General features: G+C 55.1%; 1 protein-coding gene across 4 annotated transcripts in view; it reads left to right on the forward strand.

Moving 5' to 3' along the window:
• The window catches only part of TRPM8 (transient receptor potential cation channel subfamily M member 8), a 138,710-nt gene that overhangs the window by 105,401 nt on the left and 9,516 nt on the right, over positions 1–23,793 (forward strand). For 3 of the 4 annotated variants that reach the window (XM_062193735.1, XM_062193745.1, XM_062193750.1), the window contains 3 exons: positions 8,288–8,478; positions 17,817–17,919; positions 20,148–20,181. In XM_062193735.1, coding sequence (XP_062049719.1) covers positions 8,288–8,478; positions 17,817–17,919; positions 20,148–20,181 — 328 coding nt within the window. The remainder of the gene's footprint in view (positions 1–8,287; positions 8,479–17,816; positions 17,920–20,147; positions 20,182–23,793) is intronic. The other variant, XM_062193756.1, reaches the window with a different exon arrangement.

A 23,793-nucleotide genomic window follows, 5' to 3' on the forward strand; every position in this document is an offset into this window, starting at 1 on the left:
AGCACCTGTCACCAGCCCGAGCAAGCCCACGCCCTGTGGTTCGCCCCCTGCTTAGCAGCCTTTCCAGGGGGCCCTGGGGGAGGCGTGGTGGCTGCTGGAATGCGGGCAGCACAGCTCGCTCGTTTCCAAGGTTCCTCACTGTTTACGGGACCCAGGGGTGTGGAATCTGCAGTGAACACAGTCAGACTTCACTTAGCTGCCACCCAAAACTGTTCCAACAGCCAATAAATACAGTGAAGGGACCTCAGCCCCGGGCCTTGGCAAGTTCAGGTGGAAGCAGCCGTGCGGGGCTGGTTCTGAGCTATCCGATAGCAGAGGATGCTGGGAAGTGGGTGTTCCCGCTGGGGGCATGCATGGGCGCTCGCTGTCCAGAAAACCATCTGAAAATACTAAGGAAAAAGCTGCACAAGCCGTGGACCCCACTCTGGCACCTGGGACTCCGTGTGAAGACACATGTGCAGAGATCTTGCTGGGTAACCAGCTAGGGGAAGGGTCGAGTGAGTTGTGTTACAGCTACACAACAGATCATTGTGCAGCTCCTAAGAGAAGCAAAGTGTTGACGTGGGAGGGTGTCGTGTTTTAAAATATGAAGAAGAATTTGGTGGTAGAATCTTGTTTCCTGGCAATAAAAACAAGAACCTGAAAAGTCGAGTGTACATTTCACATATTACGGTGATCATGCACTACCTACGTAACTTAGGAAAGAAACAAGGGAAAGGCAGTTGTCACGTTTACCCCCGAGGGTCAGACTGAGGACCACGGCACCTGTCTTTGGGCCAGGCAGGGCCATGGGCCTCTGAGGACCGCACACAGCAAAGCGGCCATCGGGTCTCCTGTGTACCACACATGTCCTGCTGTGCGCCTTCTACTGTGGTCAGTGATGTGTCTCCAATGGCACTGCTCTGTTTAAAATTCTGCAAGGGTGGCAGCCTCTCCGCATGGCTTTCTGGGTAAATTTCAAACTGTTCAGCTTCCTTGCAGGGCCGCCTGTGATCTGGTCTCCGAACACAGGCTCCTCCCTGGCTGGCTGTCCCCCAGCAAGCACCCCAGTGCTCCTCCCTCTGGGGTGACCTGGTAGCCTCTCTGGATTGCCTGTCTCACCCCCAGGCCTTCTCTTCAATTGTTCCCGCTGGCCCTTTAAGGGGTCCAGCATCCTGGATGCCCTGCCCGCCTTGTGTAGAGACCCCCTGGGCTCCCACTGCAGTCTCCTCTCCTTCCAGGAGAGCCTGGAGGGTGGGGGTGTCACACTGGCCCCGTGCAATGTTTCCAGCGACTGCAGTGGCCAGGGTCCTTCCCCATGGTTAGTTCTCTGGTTATGGGCTGTGAGCTTGGCTTCCTGGGGTGTGGTTTACTGAGATGTATCAGTGATGAGACTAGCGGACTGGCAAAGCTTTTCTCATATGTGCTGTGCCGGGTGCCAGGGCTGTGAGGGTCCCGTGGCCCTTTGTCCCAGTGGTCTTCTCCTTCATTACCTGTAACCTGAGGCTGAGGATCCTGTGGGCTGTTTGGCCTGCAGGCTGGCAGGCAGGCAACAGCATCATGGCATGCCAACACTGCCCGGGCATCAGAGAGGCCGCAGTCTGAGCTGGCGGAGAGAGGTAGCAGGTGCTAGGTAGTCACTGATCGGCAGCAGGACAAGGAGGCAAGTCCACAGAGGGAGCCTTGGGGTCATACTCTACGGCAATAATGTATCCCATCAGCCTGTACCTTGCACGCTGGATAGTTCCTGTCAAACCCAACCACCGATACATCTGCAGAAAAAAAGCCAGCAAGTCCAGGGCCATGCTCTTTGGATTATACCAACTGGGTACACCTCAGGGAGGCCCTGGTGGCCCCTAGAGGTTGACTGGGTCTGTGGGCTGTGAGCTGTCCACGAAAGCCGTCCACGAGGACCACGGTGCTTTTGTGATCTGCTCTCTGCAGCACCATGGCCACCTGGAGCTGGGACAGGACGGTCATTTTCTGGTAAAGGAGACACCAGGCCGGCCGCCTTGCACCTGCGGGCCTGGCCAGGTGCTGTTTGCATCTCTTTCCCACTGGGCCATGCCCCACTGTTGCCCCCATCAGCGCCTCAATGTGGCAGTTTGGGGGCCTCCCTGCTCTGGGGGAGCCCCCTGGGTTAGTCCCATGGAAACCAGAGGCGTTTTCTTTGTGCATCCCTGGCTGTGAGCTGTGGAGACAGCCCCAGGATGCTCCCTGGGCCAGATCTCAGAGCAGCGCTCCTGACACTGGTGAAGGCTGTCGGGGCTTCCTCTGTGAGCTGATGGCTCCAGGCCGTGACCCCTGTCTGGCCCCACATTAAAATATTTCTCTAAAAGCTTAACCGTGCACGCAGGCAGCCCTGTTAGCAGCAATGGAAAGGAATCCCAGGGGATAGCCCTGGGGGACTCTCTGGGTGGCGCCCAGCAGTGGAAGTGGAGGAAACAGCTACATCAGAGTTGTTGATCGAAGGCCCACGAGGCTCAGCTGAGGTGCAAAGTGGATTTAAAGTCACTCAACAACCCCAGTATCTTCACATCAGCTCAGAGCTGCCACAGCCTGAAGATAAACCCATTCCACTGACTGCTTTTTAAATTTGTTTTTTACTTATTTGTTTGAGAGATCCAGACAGAGAGAGCTCTCTGATGCCAGTTTCTTCCCCAAATGCTTGTCACAGTGGGGACTGGGCTGGGGACTGAAGCCAGTAGCTAGGACCTCAATGCAGGTCTCCCGTGGAGGCCGCAGGACCCCGGCCACATGAGCCATCACCTGCTGCCTCCTAGAGTCTGCATTAGCGGAAAACCAGGGCCAGAGTGAAGCCGGGAGTCAAATGCAGTGGACATCCTACCTAGTGTCTCCCTGTGAGAATTCCTGCTCCCTCTCGCTGCGTTCTGACAAGGATCGGGAACTCTGTCCAGGAGCAGAACTGTGTGAGATCTTAGCAGTAGCATGAGTTTATTTTGAATACACGGAAGCGTAAAAGAAGAGAAGCCCCTCAGGACGAGCTCGGGGCTCCTGAAGTGGGCGGCAGACGATCGAGACGTTGGTGGCTCCTGGTCATCGACGCGGCCTCATTTGATCATCGATCGCTTTTGTGTAGGTGTAGCTTTATTATCATAAATTATTGATGAAAATATTTATTATAATCAATTTATTTTATAAATTTATTGCAAGGAGTCAGGGACAGTCCCTCCTGTTAAGGGAAGAGATGGCAGCTACATACGTGCAAATCACATGACGTAAGCAGCGCAGAGAGCCTGGCGCTGGGCGTGGAGGTCCTCAGAGCGCTGTGCACCTGGACCCCGGGGGGCTGGAGAGGAGACGCTGGCCTGGGGAAGGATCAGCCGACCCCCGCCAGGAGGGAGGACCGGCAGCAGGCAGCTGGGCTATGGAGGGTGCTTTGTGGTTTGTTAGGGAGCTTGGGCCTTTGCCTGCAGGTGGAGATTTCTGGGCTTCACGCAGGGGTGTGGTCTTCACCGCGCTCCTCCGCTAACAACGCACGAAGCTGATCAACTTCCAAAGTCCGCTGGCAGAAGTCGCCGCTTGCGTCTGACCGCTGGCTGCTGCTGGCTTCCTGGGTGCTGCAGAGTGAGAGGGGAGCCAGGCTATGCTAGGAGGGCACAGCAGTTAGGGTCTCACCACCAGGGCTGGTGAGATGGTGACCCAAAGTGCGTGGAGTGCGTGTGAAGCTTGCAGGAAGTGTCCATCCGAGGGGAACCCAGCTGGAGCTGATGTTTCTTAGATTTCTGTTTGTTTTAACATTCTGCCATTGTTCCAGCCTCCACACTATTTTTTTTTCCCCGCACACTCTACATTCTGTTCTGTTTTGACCAGTCTTTCTATTTTGGTTTTACTACCAAATGGCTTTAATTACTGAATTTTTTTTTAAACTTTTTTTTTTTTTTACATCTGTTGTACAAGTTCCCCCTCATTATTCTTACTCAAAACTTTCTTGGCTTTTTCTTGTCTATTTAATCCCACAGAGGAGCCCCAGGCTCATCTTCTGAATCCTTTTTTCTTTTTCCTTCCAAAAACCCAGAAATCTTGTGAATTTTATTGTGCTGGTGTTCATTTGTGGGATCATTTAGGGGAAAATGACACCTTACCATCCAGGAAAAATCAATGCTGGGACCTCTACTTTCTCCAGTGTGGATGGTTTCTCAGGAAGCCTCCTGTTTTCTCCTAAGTCCGGCAGGTTGGTTGTTGATTTGTTTCCGGTCATCTGTGTTCGTGAGGGTTCTGTTCCATCGGTGATGGATGTGACCACTTTCTGATCTGTGGGAAGCCTGTTGGAGTCGTGCGTGTTTCTTCTGGATCGAATCTCCTTCCTGGATTCGTCCTCTCCCTTCGCCTTTTATCATGTCATGGGAGATTTCCTCCTTCTCCTTATTTATTTAGCTCCTTTCTTCCTCTCTTTTCCCCCCTAATCAGAAAAGGATGCCCAGTGTTGCCAGAAGGCTTGCTAGCAACTGTTGAAATGGCATTTTCCCTTTTGATCTAGTTTTATGATGAGTTACACAAATGATAAATGATAAATGTCCTTAATAGTCAGCCCTCTCTCTTGGGTCACCGCGTTCTTTTCTTAACCTACCGCTGGATCTCATCGTGTGCGAGACTAGCTGAGCTCTGACGACTGTGATCTTTCAGGAACGTGTCCAGGCGCCGTGGATTCTGGAAGTTCACTCCCTCCACGGGCGCCTTCTGCACACACATCCTCTCCTGCTCAGGTAGTGTTGGAAGGTGGGGCTCAGCCGCCACTGTACATTTCCAGCCAGCGTGGCGGCTGTCAGGGGGGGACTCAGGGACACAGGATGGCACTGGAGATGTGGCGTCAAAGAGAGAATTGCAGAATTCTCCCAGGGGAGATGCTGCATGGCCAGTGGTTGGCCGGAAGCCTGCGAGGACCATCGGGGATGGGGCAGGTGGGCCCCTGGACCCCAGAGATGGCCCCTCGGCAGCCCTGATGCTTGCTTTGCTGGGCACTGGGAGCCCTGCTCTGCAGAGCGCCGCCTCTCCCTTCTAGAAGTTGAAAACAGCCTTTGAACAGTATAAAACTTATTTTTAGCAAAGCACTTTGAGGCAGTACTCCATTATCGGCCTCCCCTGGAGAACCTGCCTGTCTCTTTGGCTGACCTCAGAGCTGACTTGAGACAAAAAGAACATTTTGGAAGCTGCTGCCGTGTGGGGAGGAGGGGCTCAGTGGAGGAAGAACCTCAGCATAGCCAGCCCCGGCTGTGCGTTATCTACACAGGGTAACTTTGAGATCTTAGCATACAGTTCTCAGCCCACCCACCCACACCCCCTGGCATTTCCCCATTAATCTGGGAGGGGACTTCTGCTTGCTGGGGCTCCTGTGTCCCGAGGGGCTGGAGAAGCTGTGGCTCCAGCAGGAGGGGACCTCGTGGACCCTAGGTTGTCTCAGGACAGGAGAAGTGGTGCCAGGCCCCGCAGGGCTCTTTGAAGTGGGGAGTGGGGCAGATGCAAGGCTCCAGTTTACAGGCACTTGCCTTCGAGGTCAGGGATTCCACCTTTTCTAGAAGCACCGGCTGGGATCTTTACTTTGCCCAGATGCCCCGGATGAGCCCTGGCACCTGCTTTTCTTAGCCACTCTTAGCTCACGGGCTTCACCAAAACCAGGCAGGGGTGAGAACTGGCCCCAGGGCTGCAGTGTGCCAATCTCTATTCTAGACGATTTGGGAGGTTTTTCTCTGACGCTGAATGAGCAGTTCAGCCGAGGTGCAAATCTCCTCCAATCCGGAACCTTCTCTGAGCAGTGAGCCTGCTCCCCTCCGCTCCTGCACCCTGCCTGGTCCTCCCTCCCGTAGGATTTGTTCATTCCCTGGGCAGGAGACAACATTGGGGTGCACTTGTGCGTGTTTGAGCTTTGAGCCATGATTACGATCGGTTTTTAACCGGATAAGGGAAATTTGAAGTTGCTTCCGGGGACAGTCGTTTGAATGCGGTTAGTTCTGGTACAAAGCGGTGGACAGATTTTGGCTTAGCCTGCGCTTTCTTCATCTGGGTCGTGCCTGTCATCCCTTCTCATCCCAGTGGCAGAAGCAGGCAGGCCCTTGGGGCCTCAGAACCGGCAGGCACTGGAGAGAGCAGGTGACGATGCTAAGGATCAGCTCCCAGACAGCCTGACCTAGATTGGGAGGAAACAGCAGACGCGCTGCGACTTCGGTGTCATAGAGCAGTGCGGCTGTTTCCCACCTACAGAGTCTGCCTCCCAGGGCGGGCAGGAAGATCACTCAGATAACCACTTCCCACGCTCAGTGTAGGAGCTGCCATGCCTAGGTGCTCCTCGCCCGAGAGTTCCTTCCAGGGCTCACCCTCTTCCGGAAGCCCTAGCTACAAGACTCTGCCCTCACACAGAAGCCCGGGCCTGGGGCAGACTTCAGCGCTGTCTTATTCATCATTCAATTGCGAGATAGGCAAAGCCAGCTTAGCAGCAAGGCCAGTGCCACTGATTGTGTAGATTAGCGTTGTCCCTAGGACTCTGGTCCTTCTTAGCTCGAGTAGGAACGTCTTAGGTTGTGCCCTGCGAAGGTTCAAGGGTCAGGTCTCCCGGCCGATGTCACGTAATGACCTTTGTGTCCTCTTTAGCGTTGGCCTCTGCACTTTGACCCAGGATTTGGAGAATTGAAGGCTTCTCCATTGAGGATTCGTTTGTAGATTTCAAACGCTCATTGCTGCTCCTTTGGCTCTGAGGGCTGGTTTCCTGGTAGCAACCAGAGTGTCTTGGATGGGTGGATTTCACCAAGCGGAAAACGCCTGGAACCCCATCAGATGCTTTGGAAGCTCCATGTGAGGTGGTGTCTGTAGTGGGGAAACAAACAGACGCTGGGCTGGACTGTGGGGTCCAGATCCTGGCCACACCCCTTCCTGCACGGGGGTCCCGGAGGATTCCCTTCCCCTCACTGCATCGCAAGTTCCTGACCTGTGAATTGTAGGTGCCGACAGACTGTACCTCGTAGAATTTTTTGCAGATTAAATCAGTTAACAGACTGCTCAGAACCGTGTCTGGTGTAGAATAAGTGTTGGCTATTTTGTAATTGTGGCTTAGTTTGTAAATGAAAAATCACCCATGCAGCCAGTTTTAGGCTAGAACTGGAAACGGACACTTTCGCCATCACAGGAGGTAAGTAATTCATCCTCACCGTGTGACACTAGGAAAGCGAGTGGACACGATAGGTGCTGCTATCGTGGGATGCCAGTCATTGCCTGAGTCTCCCTCGATTCGTGTTCACGTAGTGGCGCTTGGTCCCAGGTACAAGATTGAGCCTAACTGATTTCACCTAACATCCTCTAAAAGCATGGGAGTTACTCATAAACCTAACTTTAGTGGCTGCATGCATGAGTTCATCATATTGGTGAACTGTAACTTGGGGCCCATGCTTGAGCGTTGAACATGTAGGTTTTTCCTTTTCCTTGGGGTGGAGGGGAGACTGGCTGTGACCAACAGCCACGTGTGTGCAGCCACTTACATGGTTTTCTTTTTTTTTTTTCTTTCTTTCTTTCTTTCTTTCTTTCTTTCTTTCTTTCTTTTTTGTTTTTGTTTTTGTTTTTTTGGACAGGCAAAGTTAGACAGTGAGAGAGACAGAGAGAAAGGTCTTTTCCGTTGGTTCACCCCCCAATGGCTGCTAGGGCCGGCGCTGCACTGATCCAAAGCCAGGAGCCAGGTGCTTCCTCCTGGTCTCCCATGGGGTGCAGGGCCCAAGCACTTGGGCCATCCTCCACTGCACTCCCTGGCCACAGCAGAGAGCTGGCCTGGAAGAGGAGCAACCGTACAGAATCTGGTGCCCCAACCAGGACTAGAACCCGGGGTACCGGCGCCACAGGCGGAGGATTAGCCTAGTGAGCCGTGGCGCCGGCCCTCACTCTCTTCTTATTGGAGGCTAAATTCCCAGAAGTCAAATCGCTGGGTCAAAGGGCTGAGCGTTTTTAAGGCTCTTGACAAATCTTAGCCAACTGTCTTCCCAGACTGTTTACAGTTAAACACGGATGAGGGGCAAATTTTTACCAAGAGCATCTACAGCTTGGGCCTCTGTGTGTGACAGACAACAGTGAGAATCCTTGAAAGATCTTGGAGTAAAAATCATCTTAAAGTTCATTGAACGTCTCCTTTTACGAGTAAAAGCACACTTGGGGTCCCGCGTGGGTTGAAGCTGGCCTGGATCAGAGATGTGCAGGCTCCTGTGTCGGGTTCTCATTTCCTGCGTGGACTTGGGCAAGTACGGTAGGAGCGTCATAGCAAGACGGCAGTAAGGGGCAATGAAGTGATGCCTGGGCCTTGTCTCCCTGCCAGCTACACCGTGGGCACCGTCCAGGAGAACAACGACCAGGTGTGGAAGTTCCAGAGGTACTTCCTGGTGCAGGAGTACTGCAGCCGTCTCAACATCCCCTACCCCTTCGTCGTCTTCGCCTACTTCTACAAGGTCGTGAAGAAGTGCTTCAAGTGCTGCTGCAAGGAGAAGAACACAGAGTCTTCCACCTGCTGTGAGTGGCCAGGCCGTGTGTGCCTGGGCGCGGGGCAGCGGTCCGCTGTGGGCAAGGCCCTGGCCTGCCCGCGTCGCGGCGGGAAGGAATCGTTCGTGGTTCGCTCACTGCTGCCTCTGTACGGATCAGGCATCAGGGCAGCCAATGAGTGACCAGGAGGAGGCGTAGACTGGGGGAGGACCGTGGACCCGAGGGGTAGCCTCGTGTGGGGCAGCGAGTGTTCCATGAACGTGATGATACTCTAGAGGAAGCGGTCTGTTGGCCCCGCGGGATTCCCGGGTTAGTGTTGAGTTGTGATGTTGCGTGGATTTCTGTTGATTCTGTGGATTATCTTCCCTGGGGAACTTCCACCCTGACTGCGGCGCGGCGTGTGACTTTCGGACTGTTCTTAAGGGAAAGCAGAGTCTTACAGCCTGTTTGTTGTTGAAGCAAGCTCTTGGGCTGGGCGTTGAGCCTAGCGGTTGGTTGAGACTCCCGTGCCGCCCGTGGAGCACCTGGGTCTGGTGCCTGCCTCCAGCCCTCAATGCTAGCTTCCTGCTGGCAGGCAGCCATGATGGCTCAAGTAATCGGGTTCCTGCTGTCCACGTGGGAAACCCAGATTGAGTTTGCGGCTCCTGGCTTTGACCTAGCTCAGTTCTGGTTGTTGTGGGCACTTGGGGAGTGAACCAGTGGATGGAGGCGCTCGCTCTCTCGCTCTCTGCCTCTCAAACACATAAATCAAAATAGAAACTCTGTAGTCTTCAACCTGTAGATGGGAATGTGCAGCCTAGTGAGCACTGCTGTCTCCCAGGAGTCTGCAGGAGCAGGAAGCAGGTGCTCCAGTGTGGGATGCAGACGTCTTAACCACCAGGCTAAACACCTGCCCCAAGATGTGTCTTACGGCACCTCCCCAGGTGTAAGCTTGTCAGGAAGCGCGGGCTCTTCTTCTCACCCCCTTCTCTCCCACTCAGCAGCCGCCTGGTGGGGGCCCAGGCAGTGGGGAGGAGAAGAGGTGCACTTGCTCAGCGGCTCTGTCCTAGGCCGCTCCCACGTCCTTTATCGTGTACATAGATAGGCCCCCTGCTGGGGCCTTGGAGGGTCCTGATCCGCCGCTCACTGCAGCTCCCGGGACCCGGCTGTGCTCTCCCTGCTGCTGCTCCTTCCTGCCCAGTGTCCAGGGGCTCCCTGCTGGGGACCACCTCCTCCGGGAAGGCAGGACTCACCCTGTCCACAGGCCAGCACGTAGACGCTCATGGGGTCACGTCCGTCCTCAGCCCTGGCAAACTGTGGGGTGCAGCCCCCTGCCGTGGGAGCAGCTGTCAGCCAGCACCCCGCACTGCCTGACCATAGTGGGTAGCACCCAGCTATCCTGCTGGGCCTGCAGAAATCCACATTAGGCTTGGATTTCCCAATACTGACCCCAGAGCCGCTAAGCCCGGCGGAGAGGCCTCGCCGTGTCCGTTGGGTGAAAGGGCACCGCCGGCCTGTTCTCATTGTCCACTGCCCTCAGACTTCAGCCAGGGCCGACCTGCCCAGCAGGAGCAGCAACGGGGCCTCTGCGACTCTAGGGATCCATGGAAGTCTGGTAACTTCTTTGAAAAACCAGAAGGAAAACAAAGAACTTTTCAATCCATGAGGATCTTTCAGTATATAATATTTATCTATCTGTCTTCAAACTGGCTCAGTCATTGAATATTTTAAGTATTTTTACAAAGGGCAGGGCCTGCAGCAGTGAAGTGTCTGGGAGCCAGGGTCATGGCCTTGTCCTGGTTTGCTTGAGACTTCCTGTCTTAGGTCCAAGTGTCCTGGGACATGGACACCCAGTCAGGGTGATGCACCAGGACTGTCTCAGCTGAGAAGGGGAGTCCTCCATCCCAGGAGCCCCTCAGCTCTGGGATCTGCTGCTCACCCTGCCTTGGCCTGTGCAGATGGCAAAGTGGTCCCGTGATGAGCGGTGTGGCGGCAGGGACTCAGGGACCCACATGGTTCCATTCCCAGTTTCCTTCTCGTAGAAAAAGTGAAGGAGGGCTGTTTCGGGTCTCCAAAGGGATTGTGTGTTTTATGGGGACCCAGCCCACCCTGAAGCACCTGCCATGTACAGGCTCAGGATCCCAGGGCCCGTCTGTGGCCAGGGTCCAGGTGAGGTCTGCTCTCTGCTCCCTGATGCCTCCTGTGGTTGGCAGGTGGGCCTTGTGCTGCCTGGGCCCCCTGTTCCTTGGCACTCACACTTGTGCAGTTGTTGGGGCTCTCCAGGGGGAGTCTCAGTGTGCCCCCAGCTTTGGCTCCTATGGCTGGAGGCTGGGTTCCTGCCAAAGGCAGATCTGCACTTCCCATGAGGCCTTGGCTCAGAACGCCAGGTGACCTCACTTCTGCCCTGGTCCATTGGTCAAAGCAATGGAGGGGGTGGAGGGGGGAGGAACACCTCTCAGTAGGCAGAGTCGGCCACCCACAGGCTGGAAGAACGTGTGGCCCCCAATTCACAGCAGAAATGAGCGACACTGTTGGGGCCAGGGTGCCTGGACTGCGCTACCTCTTACCAACCCAACTGCCGCATGAAACTTCATTCTGAGAAGTCCAGCATCACGTCTGAATGAGATTTTCCGCACTCTGCCTCCTGTAGTGCTCTCACCTTGGACATCCCCAGGATGGGCCTGGCCCTGCCGAGCCTCCCTTGACCTCCGCCACGCTCAGACAGCTGAAGCCAGAGCCGGAAGGAACCACTCCGGCCTTCTCAGGGCTCAGCTGGTTTTCCTTCGCTTCGCTTCCAAAATGTGTGCATTTTCACAGGTGATCTGAAGATCTTGTGTGTCTTCCATCCTGGACGACAACTTCCTGGGCAGATCTGCGTTCTGCGCGAATGCTACACTTGAACTTGATTCTGGAGAATGACCTTGGCCACGTGGGACAGGAGGAAAATCACGTTTACCTTTACCCGTCTTGGGTGTGCGGCTAAAGGCCCACAAGCAGAGCACAGAGTAACAAGACAAAAGCGTACCGAGGTGTTTAATGTGGGCTTTATCTGACCCAGCATCTTCCCACAGAAATGAAGACACTAAGAGACGAGGCCGAGCGAGTTTTACAGCTGTCTGATGCAGGTGGAGAGCCATGGAGGAACGTAACAGGACAAGGAGTGACCTAATGCTGACGGCCCAAGGCTAAGCCTCTCTGGGCCCCTCAGCTTCTCACGTGGGGATGTCCCCTCCCTCGTCCTGCCCTTGACCCACTTCAAGGAAGGGTCCGCGTTCTTGCAAGGTGTGATGATCCGCTCCAGAGAGAAGGGCGGGGAAAGCCAGGGAGAACTCCCTTCTTATCCAGTGTGAAGTGTTCGGGGTGCCAGGCGCCATGGTTGAGCTGCACCGTCACTTACCTTCTAGACGGTTACCAGGAACCAACGGAAAACTTTTCGAAAAACACCTAAGTAGGAGGATAAAAGTTAGGGGGGAGATCAGTGAGTCCTTACCAGTTCCCAAAGCAGGAGCCGACCGACATCATTCCCCACAGATAAGCCCCCCCCCCCCCCCCCCCCGCCAGCACTGACTGCAAGGCTGGCAGAGAACCCACGTCTGAACCAAGAAAAGCCCACAGGGAGCGGGTGCACCCTCCCTGGACTCGGAAGGAATGGGAGCCGGGAAGGCGATTGTGTCCCAGGAGGCCTCTGCGTCTTCACAAATAGGAACTCCCCGCTCTGGGGCTGTGGCCCTGAGGAAGGCACCTGTGCCTGGCGGAGGTCGGGCGGGAGGGTGCCATGAGGAGCCCACGACACGGGGAAGGCGCCTGGGGAGCATTACGTCAGCACTCGTGTCTGGCGCCCACCACGTGGCAGCCAGACACTGCCGCTGTGCTGCTAAACGGGGCTAAGCCGCCGGGCCCTCAGCCAGGGCTCCCAAACTGGAGGGAGGAGGGAAATGAACGAGCCTTCTTGGAAGGTATGGGGAGCACTGATTTTAGAAACTGCGGTGGTAATAGCCACGTAGCGGGCTCGTATGCCTTAGACAAGAGCAGATCAAGGAAGACTGCCTGGAGGAAAGGCATATTTAGGTGAGACCCAGAGGATGAGTTGGAATTAGCACAAGAGGCAGAGGCTGAGAAGGGGCCACAGGGTCAGGAGTGGTACCAGGGGCGCCCACGACTGAGGGCTGGAGGAGGAGGATGTAGGACTGGGGCTGTGTCCCCCAGCCGAGTTCTAGCTCCACACCCCTGCCAGGCCACCATGTTGGACGGTGCCATTGCAAATCCCAGTGGAGGGAAAGAGGACAGCCCGGAGACACGACAGTGCAAAAAAAAAAAAAAAAAAAAAAAAGCGGGCTGAGAACCCGCAGCCGAGGGAGACAGCCCCTCTTCACAGACTGGACTTGTCTCCCTGGAGAGAGGGCAAAGGCGTGTCCAGGCCGCTCTGAGCTCACCTCGCACAGCCACGCTGCTCCAGTCCTGTGTCCTGGGGAAGGGCAGTCCCCTGGGGAGGCTGGGGCACGGGTGGCTCCCGAGACACACACACCCCACCTGGAAGAAGAGACGTCTCTGTGAAATGGGAGTTGAAGACAGTGTGGGAAGGGGACGTTGAAGGAACCACCCCGTCCAAATGACTCCTGCCATGATGAGTTAGGGTTTTCCGCTTAGGTCACACCTTGCTCCCACTGTCTGCACACGTTGTGTGTGCCAGTGGCTGCTGGGTGTGAGTGAGTGCTAATAAAGCAGCCACTTGCTGCCATCGCTGGATTCGTGTTCTATGTTGGGGTAATTATTCCTGCCCCTTTGCTGTAACTCCAAATATGTTGATGATTCAGAAGGTAAAAATATGTGTTTTACCAACCCAGACATGCTAATTGGTGGCAACTGAGACATACTTAACTTGCCATGAGCCATCATTTTTTATGAGGTTCTTTAGCTGGGTAGACATGGGGCCCAGATGCTCATGAGCATGGCCTCGAATGTTGGGTGCAACATATTCTGGGCTGCCCTAGATCCACGCCCCCCGAAAGGCTGGCTCTGAGAAGGTGAATGTGCCGGTGCCCCCAGCTCTTGTCTCGGCATAAAGAATCATCGTTTCACAGCGTTATTGCAAAAACATCAAATGCCATTTGGAGGATGTCTTAACCATCACGCCTGCCGAAGAACATGTTTTGACAGTTTGGATAAGTCCCTATCTCCCTCCCCACCATTTTGCCTTTGGAAGACAAAGTGAGTTGTTTCTAAGTGAAGCAAGTTTTTGTATCAGGGATGGGAACTGGAAGTCAAGAGCTGGAATTTGTAATCGAAACCACGCCCAAATTCCAGAGGCACTAGGTGATACATCTAGGACCCCCTGGTTCTGTCTTGGAATCTCGTCCTGGACGAATGCCTGGCGGACCTGGGGGAAGATTTAGGAAACCAGTCTGTGCCTTTAGGGGGCTCGCAAGCTTTGTGCGTGTTTGGATGGTTCCAGAGGAAAAGCAAACAGTGGGTACATGGTGCCACAAGGAAGAGCTTGACTGGGAAGAAAGCTCTGTCCAAGGATGAGTGGTGTCTGGAAGCAGAGTGAATTGCCCCTCACTAGTGAAATTCGGTCGGGGTTGAGTAGAGTCCCTGAGGGGCTCCTTGGGGCAAAGGCCCATTCTCCAAAGAGCCTCTGTGCCCAGTCCACTGGGGTCAGGGTGATCAGGAACACTGGTACACAAGACAGGGCAGTCACCGGAGCTGATGGAGTTCAGGAGCCAGGACGAAATGTGCTAAATTCCCCCGCAGTGGGTGTAGTGACTTCGAACAATCTGCACACGGCAAGAGGAACAAGTCTCCAGGTGTGGCCTGCAAATGGGAGGAGCTTCACCTTCAGGTGAAGGTGAAGAACAAGAAGGTGAACAGCAAGAGCTGGGGCAGCGAGAGGCGTCATTCCGGCCCAGGAGAGCGATGGTCCCGCGGTCATGGGAGGCGCAATGAGGACGGTTGGTGTTCTCCTTCCCCCAACAGCTCCTGCTGTCAGCAAAGAATGAGGAAGTGGAGGAATGGAAGCCCAGGGAAGAGGATCCGCTCCACGCAGTGATGGCGTGGTGATGACGGGAGCAAGCCGGGAGCTCGGTTACGGACTGGAGGCGTCCAGGGTGCCTGGTCCCTGCCTGCTCCTTGGCTCCCCCCGGGGGTGACTGATTCCATGAGCCACAGTGCTCTCGGGCCACAGACTTTGCATTCGCCCCCCAGGGACAGGCACGCCATGGGGTTCATTTTGAAATTGCCCTTCTTTGGAGAAAGAAAAACACTAAAGATTTTAAAATAACTTGCTGAAAAGTTGCATCCAGACTTCCACTTTTGGGACTTTTTTGGTAATATCGTCACATAATGCAAAAAAGGATGAGCCTAGTAATTGCGTTTTTGTGCACTGGGTTCCTTTTGTGATTCAGACAGCGTTCTATATTAATTATAAAACATTTGGAAAACACAAGAAAGTACAAATAAGGATGGAGAGCAGGTGGAACCCATCAGGCGGAGATGAACGTTTTTAACACACGCTGTTCATTCTGCTATTCTTACGTTTAGGTCATAATTGGATTGCTCCACGCATATCCACTCATGACCTAATTATTTTCAATTAACTAGTAATGCATTATAAACATTTTCCATATCCATAAATAAAAATCTATATGACTTTTGTTTTTAGCTGGGGAATATTCCAGCCTGTGGATATACCGTCGATTGATTTAACCAATCCCAGGTGCCTCCCCGTGGTGATGACTCTTGTTAGCACAGGACATTACGATAAAGGATTTCATGCATGTGACTTTGAGCACGTCTTGCTAGAAGGGAGACTTCCGAGTAAGGGGCACACACACTACCAAGTCTTCCTGTGTCGCCTGCGTCCCCTCCCTGTCACTTCGTCATCTCCCATCACCCTGAAGTCCCCAACAGCTGACGGTTTTTCCCGTTCAGTGTTCTCCACGTGCTTGCCAGCGCAGGACACAGCCCTGATTTGGGAGCTGGCGAAGTTTCCTGTGTGGGTGGTGAACGTGTGCTCTGATCATCGCACCAGGGCTTCCTCCACTCCTGCAGGGGCTGCTCACGGTTTCCTGGCCGTTCCTTCCTCCCGCGCCTCCGACATCCGTGTCTAGGAGCCGCTGTCCTGTGTGTGATGAGTTTTATGATTTTTTCCTGGGTGCCTGAATGTATTTTAGTTTGAAAACCAAAGCAAACAGCCAGACGTAGGAAACAACTTTGTTAGTGAAAAACCCCACCGAAAAAAATTTGGTTCATAATTATTTTATCTTTATTTTTTAATTTTTTTATTTTTGACAGGCAGAGTGGACAGTGAGAGAGAGACAGAGAGAAAGGTCTTCCTTTTGCCGTTGGTTCACCCTCCAATGGCCGCCGCGGTAGCGCGCTGCGGCCGGCGCACTGCGCTGTTCCGATGGCAGGAGCCAGGTGCCTATCCTGGTCTCCCATGGGGTGCGGAGCCCAAACACTTGGGCCATCCTCCACTGCACTCCCTGGCCACAGCAGAGAGCTGGCCTGGAAGAGGGGCAACCGGGACAGGATCGGTGCCCCGACTGGGACTAGAACCCGGTGTGCCAGCACCGCAAGGCGGAGGATTAGCCTGTTGAGCCACGGCGCCGGCCTATTTTATCTTTTTTTTTTTTAAAAAAAGATTTATTTATTTACTTGATAGGCAGATTTACAGAGAGAGAGGGAGAGAGAGATCCTTCATCCACTGGTTCACTCCCCAAATGGCTGCAACAGCCAGAGCTAGGCCAACCCAAAGCCAGGAGCCAGGAGTTTCTTCCAGGTCTCTCACATGGGTGCAGGGGCCCAAGGACTTGGGCCATCTTCTACTGTTCTCCCAGGCCATAGCAGAGAGCTGGATCAGAAGAGGAGCAGCCGAGATGTGAACTGGCGGCCATATGGGATGCTCGTGCCACTGGCAGAGGCTTTACCTACTACACTACAGTGATGGCCCAATTCATCAGCATTCAAAAATAAATCTGGGGGCTAGTATTGTGGTACAGGGGTTAAGCTGCTGCCTGTGCCTCCAGTATCCCATAAGGGCCCCAGTTTGAATCCCGGATGCTCCACTTCCGATCCAGCTCCCTGCTATGGCCTGGGAAAGCAGTGGAAGATGGCCCAAGTGCTTGGGCCCCTCTGCCTACATTGGGTATCAGGATGGAGTTCTAGGTTCCTGGCTTCAGCCTGGCCAGCCTTGGCCATTATGGCCATTTAGGGGGGTGAGCCAGCAGGTGGAAGATCTCTCTCTGTCTCTCCCTCTCTCTGTAACTTTGTCTTTCAAGTGGGATAAATATTTAAAAAATAAAAATAAATCTGTATTTGGCTAAGGATTTACTTAAATTCCACTGCTTGCATATTAGTCCTGTGAACTCAACCTAATTCTTTTTAAACCCAAGAGGATCTTATAATTGTTCCTAAACTTTACCATGCTGAGGAATAAATCGAAGTGGCCACTCAGTGTAAAAATGGCGTGAATTCATTCCACCTGGACACCTGCGTGAGTCTACACACCTTCCTGCCCCCACGCGTTCACAGGGAGGATTGTTGTCCACAGCCTTATTAGGACCTGAAAAATATGAGGGGCGCCAGCAAGTCCCAGAGAGATGAAGTCACAGAGGATGTTTAGTTCAGTGTAAAAAATTTTGAAATCCTTGGTGGTTTTTCCATAATACACGTCGTTTCCCACGAATGGTTTGCAGACCCCTTGGATGCGTGGATTTCAAAATTTTGTCTTTGCAGTAAAATAAGCTTCTCTTTGCATTTTATTTTCCACGAACTGTTTGAGATACCCCCGTAAGGTGACATGCTGGTCCATGCCTTCTGAATTAGGAATTAAACTGTGGACCTTCCTGGAGAGTGCTCCAGCAGTGTGACAGCACGCCCGGCTCAGGTGCAAGGTGTGGTCTTCTCTCTGAGGTCCACGCCCAGATGGCACAATTCAGGAGAGCTGGGCCGCCTGGGGCTTCTATTCAAGTGTAACAAATGTCTCAAGCTGGCTTTGGGGTCCATCGGTCATTAAGCACTGGAATGGTTGGCCGTTTTTAAGCCATCACAGCGGAAGGGGGCTTGAATGAAATGTGAGAACAGAATTCATTAGTGGAGTGTGTTTGCTAAGTCACAGAACACACAGAGGGGATTCGGGTCGGTGTCTATGTAGAATAAAGACGGCGTTCCTGTTTCACGCAGGCAGCTCTGAATTCTCATTGTTGCTGAGCTAGCCATTCATATCCCATCAAGCCACCGCTGTCACTGGTGAGCCCCATCGGGCAGATCAGCCTATATAGAACGCGCTAACTCTGCTCGGGTCAGCGTCTCGCGGAATTCCTAGCAGGTGTTGATGGAAGGAGCAAGGAGCAGATGAAGCAATTTACATTTTTGTTTTCTCATTATTCAAGGTTTCAGGAATGAGGACAACGAGACTCTGGCGTGGGAGGGTGTCATGAAGGAGAATTACCTTGTCAAGATCAACACGAAAGCCCACGACACCTCCTCGGAGGAGTATGTCGCTTGCCTATTTCTGCCTTGCCAGGTCTGGGTTTGTACCCGCCAGCCAGCAGCGCAGGAAGCTCCATAGAGAGCAGTGCTCAGCCAGGAACCGTAGCACCACAAAGATACTATGTAGCAGATCCCTGTAAGCCAGCCCTTGGGCAAGGGGAAAAGCCACCTGCCTGCCCTCCTACACTCACTGCATAGCCTTGAGGCAAAAACAGCCACTCGGAGCCCACAGGGCAGGGCCATGGAACCAGGTAACGAGAGGGAGGGTCCCCTTGCCATGGCTACAGAGGTAGCCGCCCAAAGACTCAGATCATGGCAACTGGCCACACACGTGTTTATCTCTGCGATGAGGAGGCAGGGCGATTAGAAGGTGGAGAAGCCGTTGGTTGACCTGTTACCGGCTGTCCCTGAGAAGTCCTGAGCATCATTTATGCATGCTGGGATGGTTATAAACATCTCGGGATTCATAAACACAACCATGACACATCTTACAGAAGTGGGTGAGTCACGGCTAAGCTCGTAAGTGGTCTGTGAGTGATCCAGCGAAAGCCCGAGGCAGCACGCCCTCCCTGCCCGGAAGGCAGATCCTCAATGATGCTGTCGCTTTGGCCCAGAGTTCCAAACACGCCTCTGCGTTCACTGACAGGAGCAGGTGTTCGGGCTAGAAGTTAAGATACCAGTTAGGCTGCCTCTGTCCTGTATCAGGGTGCCCGGCTGCAGCTCCTGACTCCAGCATCCTTGGTACAAGTAGCTGGGTTCCTGCCACCCATGGGGAGACCTGGATTGAGCTCCCAAGTTCCCAGCTCCCTACTTCCACCTTTTGGGTGTTCTGGGTATTTGGGAAGTGAAGCATGAGATAGGAGCTTGCCCCACCCCCACCCCGGCTCCCTGTCAAATAAATTTTTAAAAATCTAAAAAAATTCACCCTAAGAGAATATGAGTAATATAAGCACAGCACACCCTTTGTTTAGTTTCAACACAGCGGTTGAAAGAAGTGCAGGATGCACGCGTGGGCTATGCTTTCTGTCTTTGAACAAAGTGAGTGCCTTAAGCTCCCCTTTCTCTGAGACTCAGATCTTGGGCTCCGAAAGGAGGGGGAGACCTTGCCCATCGTCTCCCTCCCCCCTGTCAGCAGAGTAGCCTCTGTTTTCTGCCCTGCTAATTGGGGTGAAAGAGGAATTCTGCTTCATTAGGGGGAAAAAAAAAAAAAACAACCAGAGAGGCAAAGCAGCTGATCCTTGATGGAGCTGAAAATGAAAATGATCTGTATTCTGTCCGTGAAGAGACCAAAACATGGAGCCTAACTGCCCTCTCCCTCCCTCTCCCTCTCCCTCTCTCCCTCTCCCTCCTCTCCCTCTCCCTCTCTCTCTCCCTCTCCCCATCCCCCTCCCTCCCCCTCTCCCCTCTCTCTCCCTCTCTCTCTCTCCCTCTCTCTCCCCCTCTCCCTCTCCCTCTCTCTCTCCCTCTCCCCATCCCCCTCCCTCCCCCTCTCCCCCCCTCCCCTCCCTCTCCCTCCCCCTCCCCCTCTCCCTCTCTCTCTCCCTCTCCCCTCCGCCTCTCTCTCCCTCCCCCTCCCCTCCCCCTCCCTCTCCCTCTTCCTCTCCCTCTCCTCTCCCTCTCCCTCCCCCTCCCCCTCTCCCTCTCTCTCTCCCTCTCCCCTCCGCCTCTCTCTCCCTCCCCCTCCCCTCCCCCTCCCTCTCCCTCTTCCTCTCCTCTCCTCTCCCTCTCCCTCTCCCTCCCCCTCCCCTCCCCCTCCCCTCTCTCTCTCCCTCTCCCTCTCCTCTCCCTCTCCCTCTCCCTCCCCCCCTCCTCTCCCTCTCCCTCCCCCCTCCGCCTCTCTCTCCCTCCCCCTCCCCTCCCCCTCCCTCTCCCTCTTCCTCTCCCTCTCCTCTCCCTCTCCCTCTCCCTCCCCCCTCCCCTCCCCCTCCCTCTCTCTCTCCCTCTCCCTCTCCTCTCCCTCTCCCTCTCCCTCCCCCCCTCCTCTCCCTCTCCCTCCCCCTCCCCTCCCCCTCCCTCTCCCCTCCCCCTCTCTCTCCCTTCTCCTCCCCCTCTCTCCCTCTCTCTCCTCCTCTCCCCCTCCCTCTCCCTCTCTCCCTCTCTCTCCCCCTCTCCCCCTCCCCCCTCTCTCCCTCTCCCCTCCCCCCCTCTCTCCCTCTCCCTCTCCCTCTCCCCTCTCTCTCTCTCTCACTCTCACTCTCACTTTCTCACTTTCTTTTCCTATTGCCTTGCAGAATGAGGCATCGCTTCAGACAGCTGGATACAAAGGTACGGCTCTGTTTACAGATTGAGGACTATTTTTTAAATCTAGTATCTCTGAGCTTCCAGTGGGAGGCCAGTGGGTGTGGGCAGAGAACAGTAAGTTAATTGTGAAAACAGCCGGATGCGACTGTCCCATGTTCTGCACCTTCTTTCTCTGCATAAGGACTGGGGCCGGGAGGGAGCTGCTTCCATGTTCCCAGCCCCGTGGGGAATGGTCCCCGAAGTCCCTGTCCATATCTCTAGAATCCTCTCTGCTCTAGCTAACCCCGCACTCCCCCACCCTCTTAGCTCTCTGCTGTGGATGCAATGAACATTTTTGGAATTACAGGGGATGTACCAGAAACACTCGAAAGAGCTGTCTGGGGGCCCCTGAGCCTCTGTGCTGGTCTTTGGCGCCGCTCCAATCTGTTTACCTATTTAACATGGGGGCGCTGCAAATGTATGCCCGCGTGTGGACGTCAGGTGTGGGGGAGAGTGCGCCTGTGCCCGCGTGTGGACGTCAGGGTGGGGAGAGTGCGCCTGTGCCCCGCGTGTGGACGTCAGGTGTGGGGAGAGTGCGCCTGTGCCCACGTGTGGACGTCAGGTGTGGGGAGAGTGCGCCTGTGCCCGCGTGTGGACGTCAGGGTGGGGAGAGTGCGTCTGTGCCCGCGTAGTGGACGTCAGGGTGGGGAGAGTGCGCCTGTGCCCGTGTGTGGACGTCAGGGTGGGGAGAGTGCGCCTGTGCCTGTGTGGACGTCAGGGTGGGGAGAGTGCGCCTGTGCCCACGTGTGGACGTCAGGCGTGGGGAGAGTGCGCCTGTGCCCGCGTGTGGACGTCAGGGTGGGAGAGTGCGCCTGTGCCCGCGTGTGGACGTCAGGGTGGGGAGAGTGCGCCTGTGCCCGCGTGTGACGTCAGGGTGGGGAGAGTGCGCCTGTGCCCGCGTGTGGACGTCAGGGTGGGGAGAGTGCGCCTGTGCCCGTGTGGACGTCAGGCGTGGGGAGAGTGCGCCTGTGCCCGCGTGTGGACGTCAGGGTGGGGAGAGTGCGCCTGTGCCCACGTGTGGACGTCAGGCGTGGGGAGAGTGCGCCTGTGCCCGCGTGTGGACGTCAGGGTGGGGAGAGTGCGCCTGTGCCCGTGTGTGGACGTCAGGGTGGGGAGAGTGCGTCTGTGCCCACGTGTGGACGTCAGGGTGGGGAGAGTGCGCCTGTGCCCGCGTGTGGACGTCAGGGTGGGGAGAGTGCGCCTGTGCCCGCGTGTGGACGTCAGGCGTGAGGAGAGTGCGCCTGTGCCCGCGTGTGGACGTCAGGGTGGTGAGAGTGCGCCTGTGCCCGCGTGTGGACGTCAGGGTGGGGAGAGTGCGCCTGTGCCCGTGTGGACGTCAGGGTGGGGAGAGTGCGCCTGTGCCCGCGTGTGGACGTCAGGGTGGTGAGAGTGCGCCTGTGCCCGCGTGTGGACGTCAGGGTGGGGAGAGTGCGCCTGTGCCCGCGTGTGGACGTCAGGCGTGGGGAGAGTGCGCCTGTGCCCGCGTGTGGACGTCAGGGTGGGGAGAGTGCGCCTGTGCCCGAGTGTGGACGTCAGGCATGGGGAGAGCGCGCCTGTGCCCGCGTGTGGACGTCAGGCATGGGGAGAGTGCGCCTGTGCCCGCGTGTGGACGTCAGGGTGGGGAGAGTGCGCCTGTGCCCGTGTGGACGTCAGGCGTGGGGTGAGTGCGCCTGTGCCCGTGTGGACGTCAGGCGTGGGGAGAGTGCGCCTGTGCCCGTGTGGACGTCAGGCGTGGGGAGAGTGCGCCTGTGCCCGCGTGTGGACGTCAGGGTGGGGAGAGTGCGCCTGTGCCTGTGTGGACGTCAGGGTGGGGAGAGTGCGCCTGTGCCCGCGTGTGGACGTCAGGGTGGGGAGAGTGCGCCTGTGCCCGCGTGTGGACGTCAGGCGTGGGGAGAGTCCGCCTGTGCCCGCATGTGGATGTCAGGCGTGGGGAGAGTGCGCCTGTGCCCGTGTGGATGTCAGGGTGGGGAGAGTGCGCCTGTTCCTGTGTGGATGTCAGGCGTGGGGAGAGTGCGCCTGTGCCCGCCCCGAGCTGCGTGGCTGGGATCACAGTGAGGTTCAGCAGCAGTGGCCATGGACTCAGAAATGCTGGATCGCTGATAGGCTCCGACGGGGCGGTGTGGAGCTCTTTACCACAGTGTTTTGAGGATGGCAGCCAGGGTGATGGCATTGATGTAGTCTCCCAGGGCCGTGCTGTTTGGTGGTTGGTCCCTAGTGCGTCTGGCTTGGGTGACTCTCCAGCTGCCAGTCACTGTCCACAGTAAGATTGCAGTACATGTTTGTTGAATGAATAAACAAACAAAAGATGCCGTTTGCAGAGCTGGAACGTAAGCAAGTATCTGTTTCCAATTTCTTAGTTGCTTGTGTGTTGTTTACCAACATGTTTTTAAAAGTTGAGGCTTGTTTTCACGGTCCTCACTGACCCTGGGCAGTGCGTTGATAACCAGGGTGGTGGGTGGAGGCCTGGTGCTCAGACCTTCCTGGCCCCTCCCGGAACTTTAGCTCCAGAGTAGCTCAGGCTTTGGCGGGTCTTCCTCTTCCCCCTGCTGGAACTCTCTGGAGTCACCCAGTCTGTGACAGTGACCGGGTGTCTTGGTTGCTATCTGCTGTCTACACCCACATAACAAGCAGCCACACTGTTCATTGGCTTCAGGCAATCATTTTACTGGGCTGTGGTGCTGTGGGTCAGGCGTGCAGGAAAGGCTGTGCTGGCTGGTTCTTTTGCTATGTGTGGCCCCTGTGGGTTTACTGGCCTGGGCTCAGCTGGTGGCCAGGCCAGGATCTCCTCTGTGTGCCCCTCAGCTTGTGAGGTCACATCCTTTACGGCCTGTCCATGCAGCTTAGGCTTGTTGCAGTGTGGTGGTCCTGAGGCAGCCCCTTCCTACATGGTGGCTGGCTTCTAAGGGTGAGGACAAAGAAGCTGGCAATGCTCTTAATGGCTGCACGTGGGCTGGCTTTTCATGGGGAGGGGGGTGGCCCATGGCTACAGGGAGAAAGGCACTGGTGGAGGTCTGCTCTGAGCGGTGCTGTCACCAGTGTGTCTCCTTCCAGCTGCTCTGACTCTGATGTTGTTGCTGTTTTAGCTGAAGGGCTGGGAAGACTCCTGGGTCTTTAAGGTTGATGCCTGCGCACTGGTGACCATGGCAGATGTCAGGGTCATGATCCATGGAGAGAGGGAACACCAAAGTGCCGGGTATTTTCAGAGATCACCAAAAAGTTGAAGAATAGTTAGTGAATATTGAAAGGAAACACAGGGCATAGGATTCTAAGATTGGATGTGTATATTATTTTTATACATATACATATATATAGTGTATCTCATATATAGGAACACCTTTATAATATATTTATTCACATCACATAATTATATTTAAAGATATTGTCAGCTCTATCTTCACCAAGGCCACATAACTCAACATATTTGCAAGGCGTCTCCATGTTCCGGGCATTGGGCTAAATCTTCTTTATGGTCCCTGTATTTTCTGGATGAGCCCTGCGCTCAATGGTTTGGGTACAGGAGCATTTTCAGGCTGCATCGTGTAGGAGTAGGCAACCGTGACTATTCTCTGTGCTATCTCCGGCATGCATTCGACAGGT

The sequence above is a fragment of the Lepus europaeus genome, chromosome 1 (assembly GCF_033115175.1).
Source record: "Lepus europaeus isolate LE1 chromosome 1, mLepTim1.pri, whole genome shotgun sequence".
NCBI classification, from domain to species: Eukaryota; Metazoa; Chordata; class Mammalia; order Lagomorpha; family Leporidae; genus Lepus; species Lepus europaeus.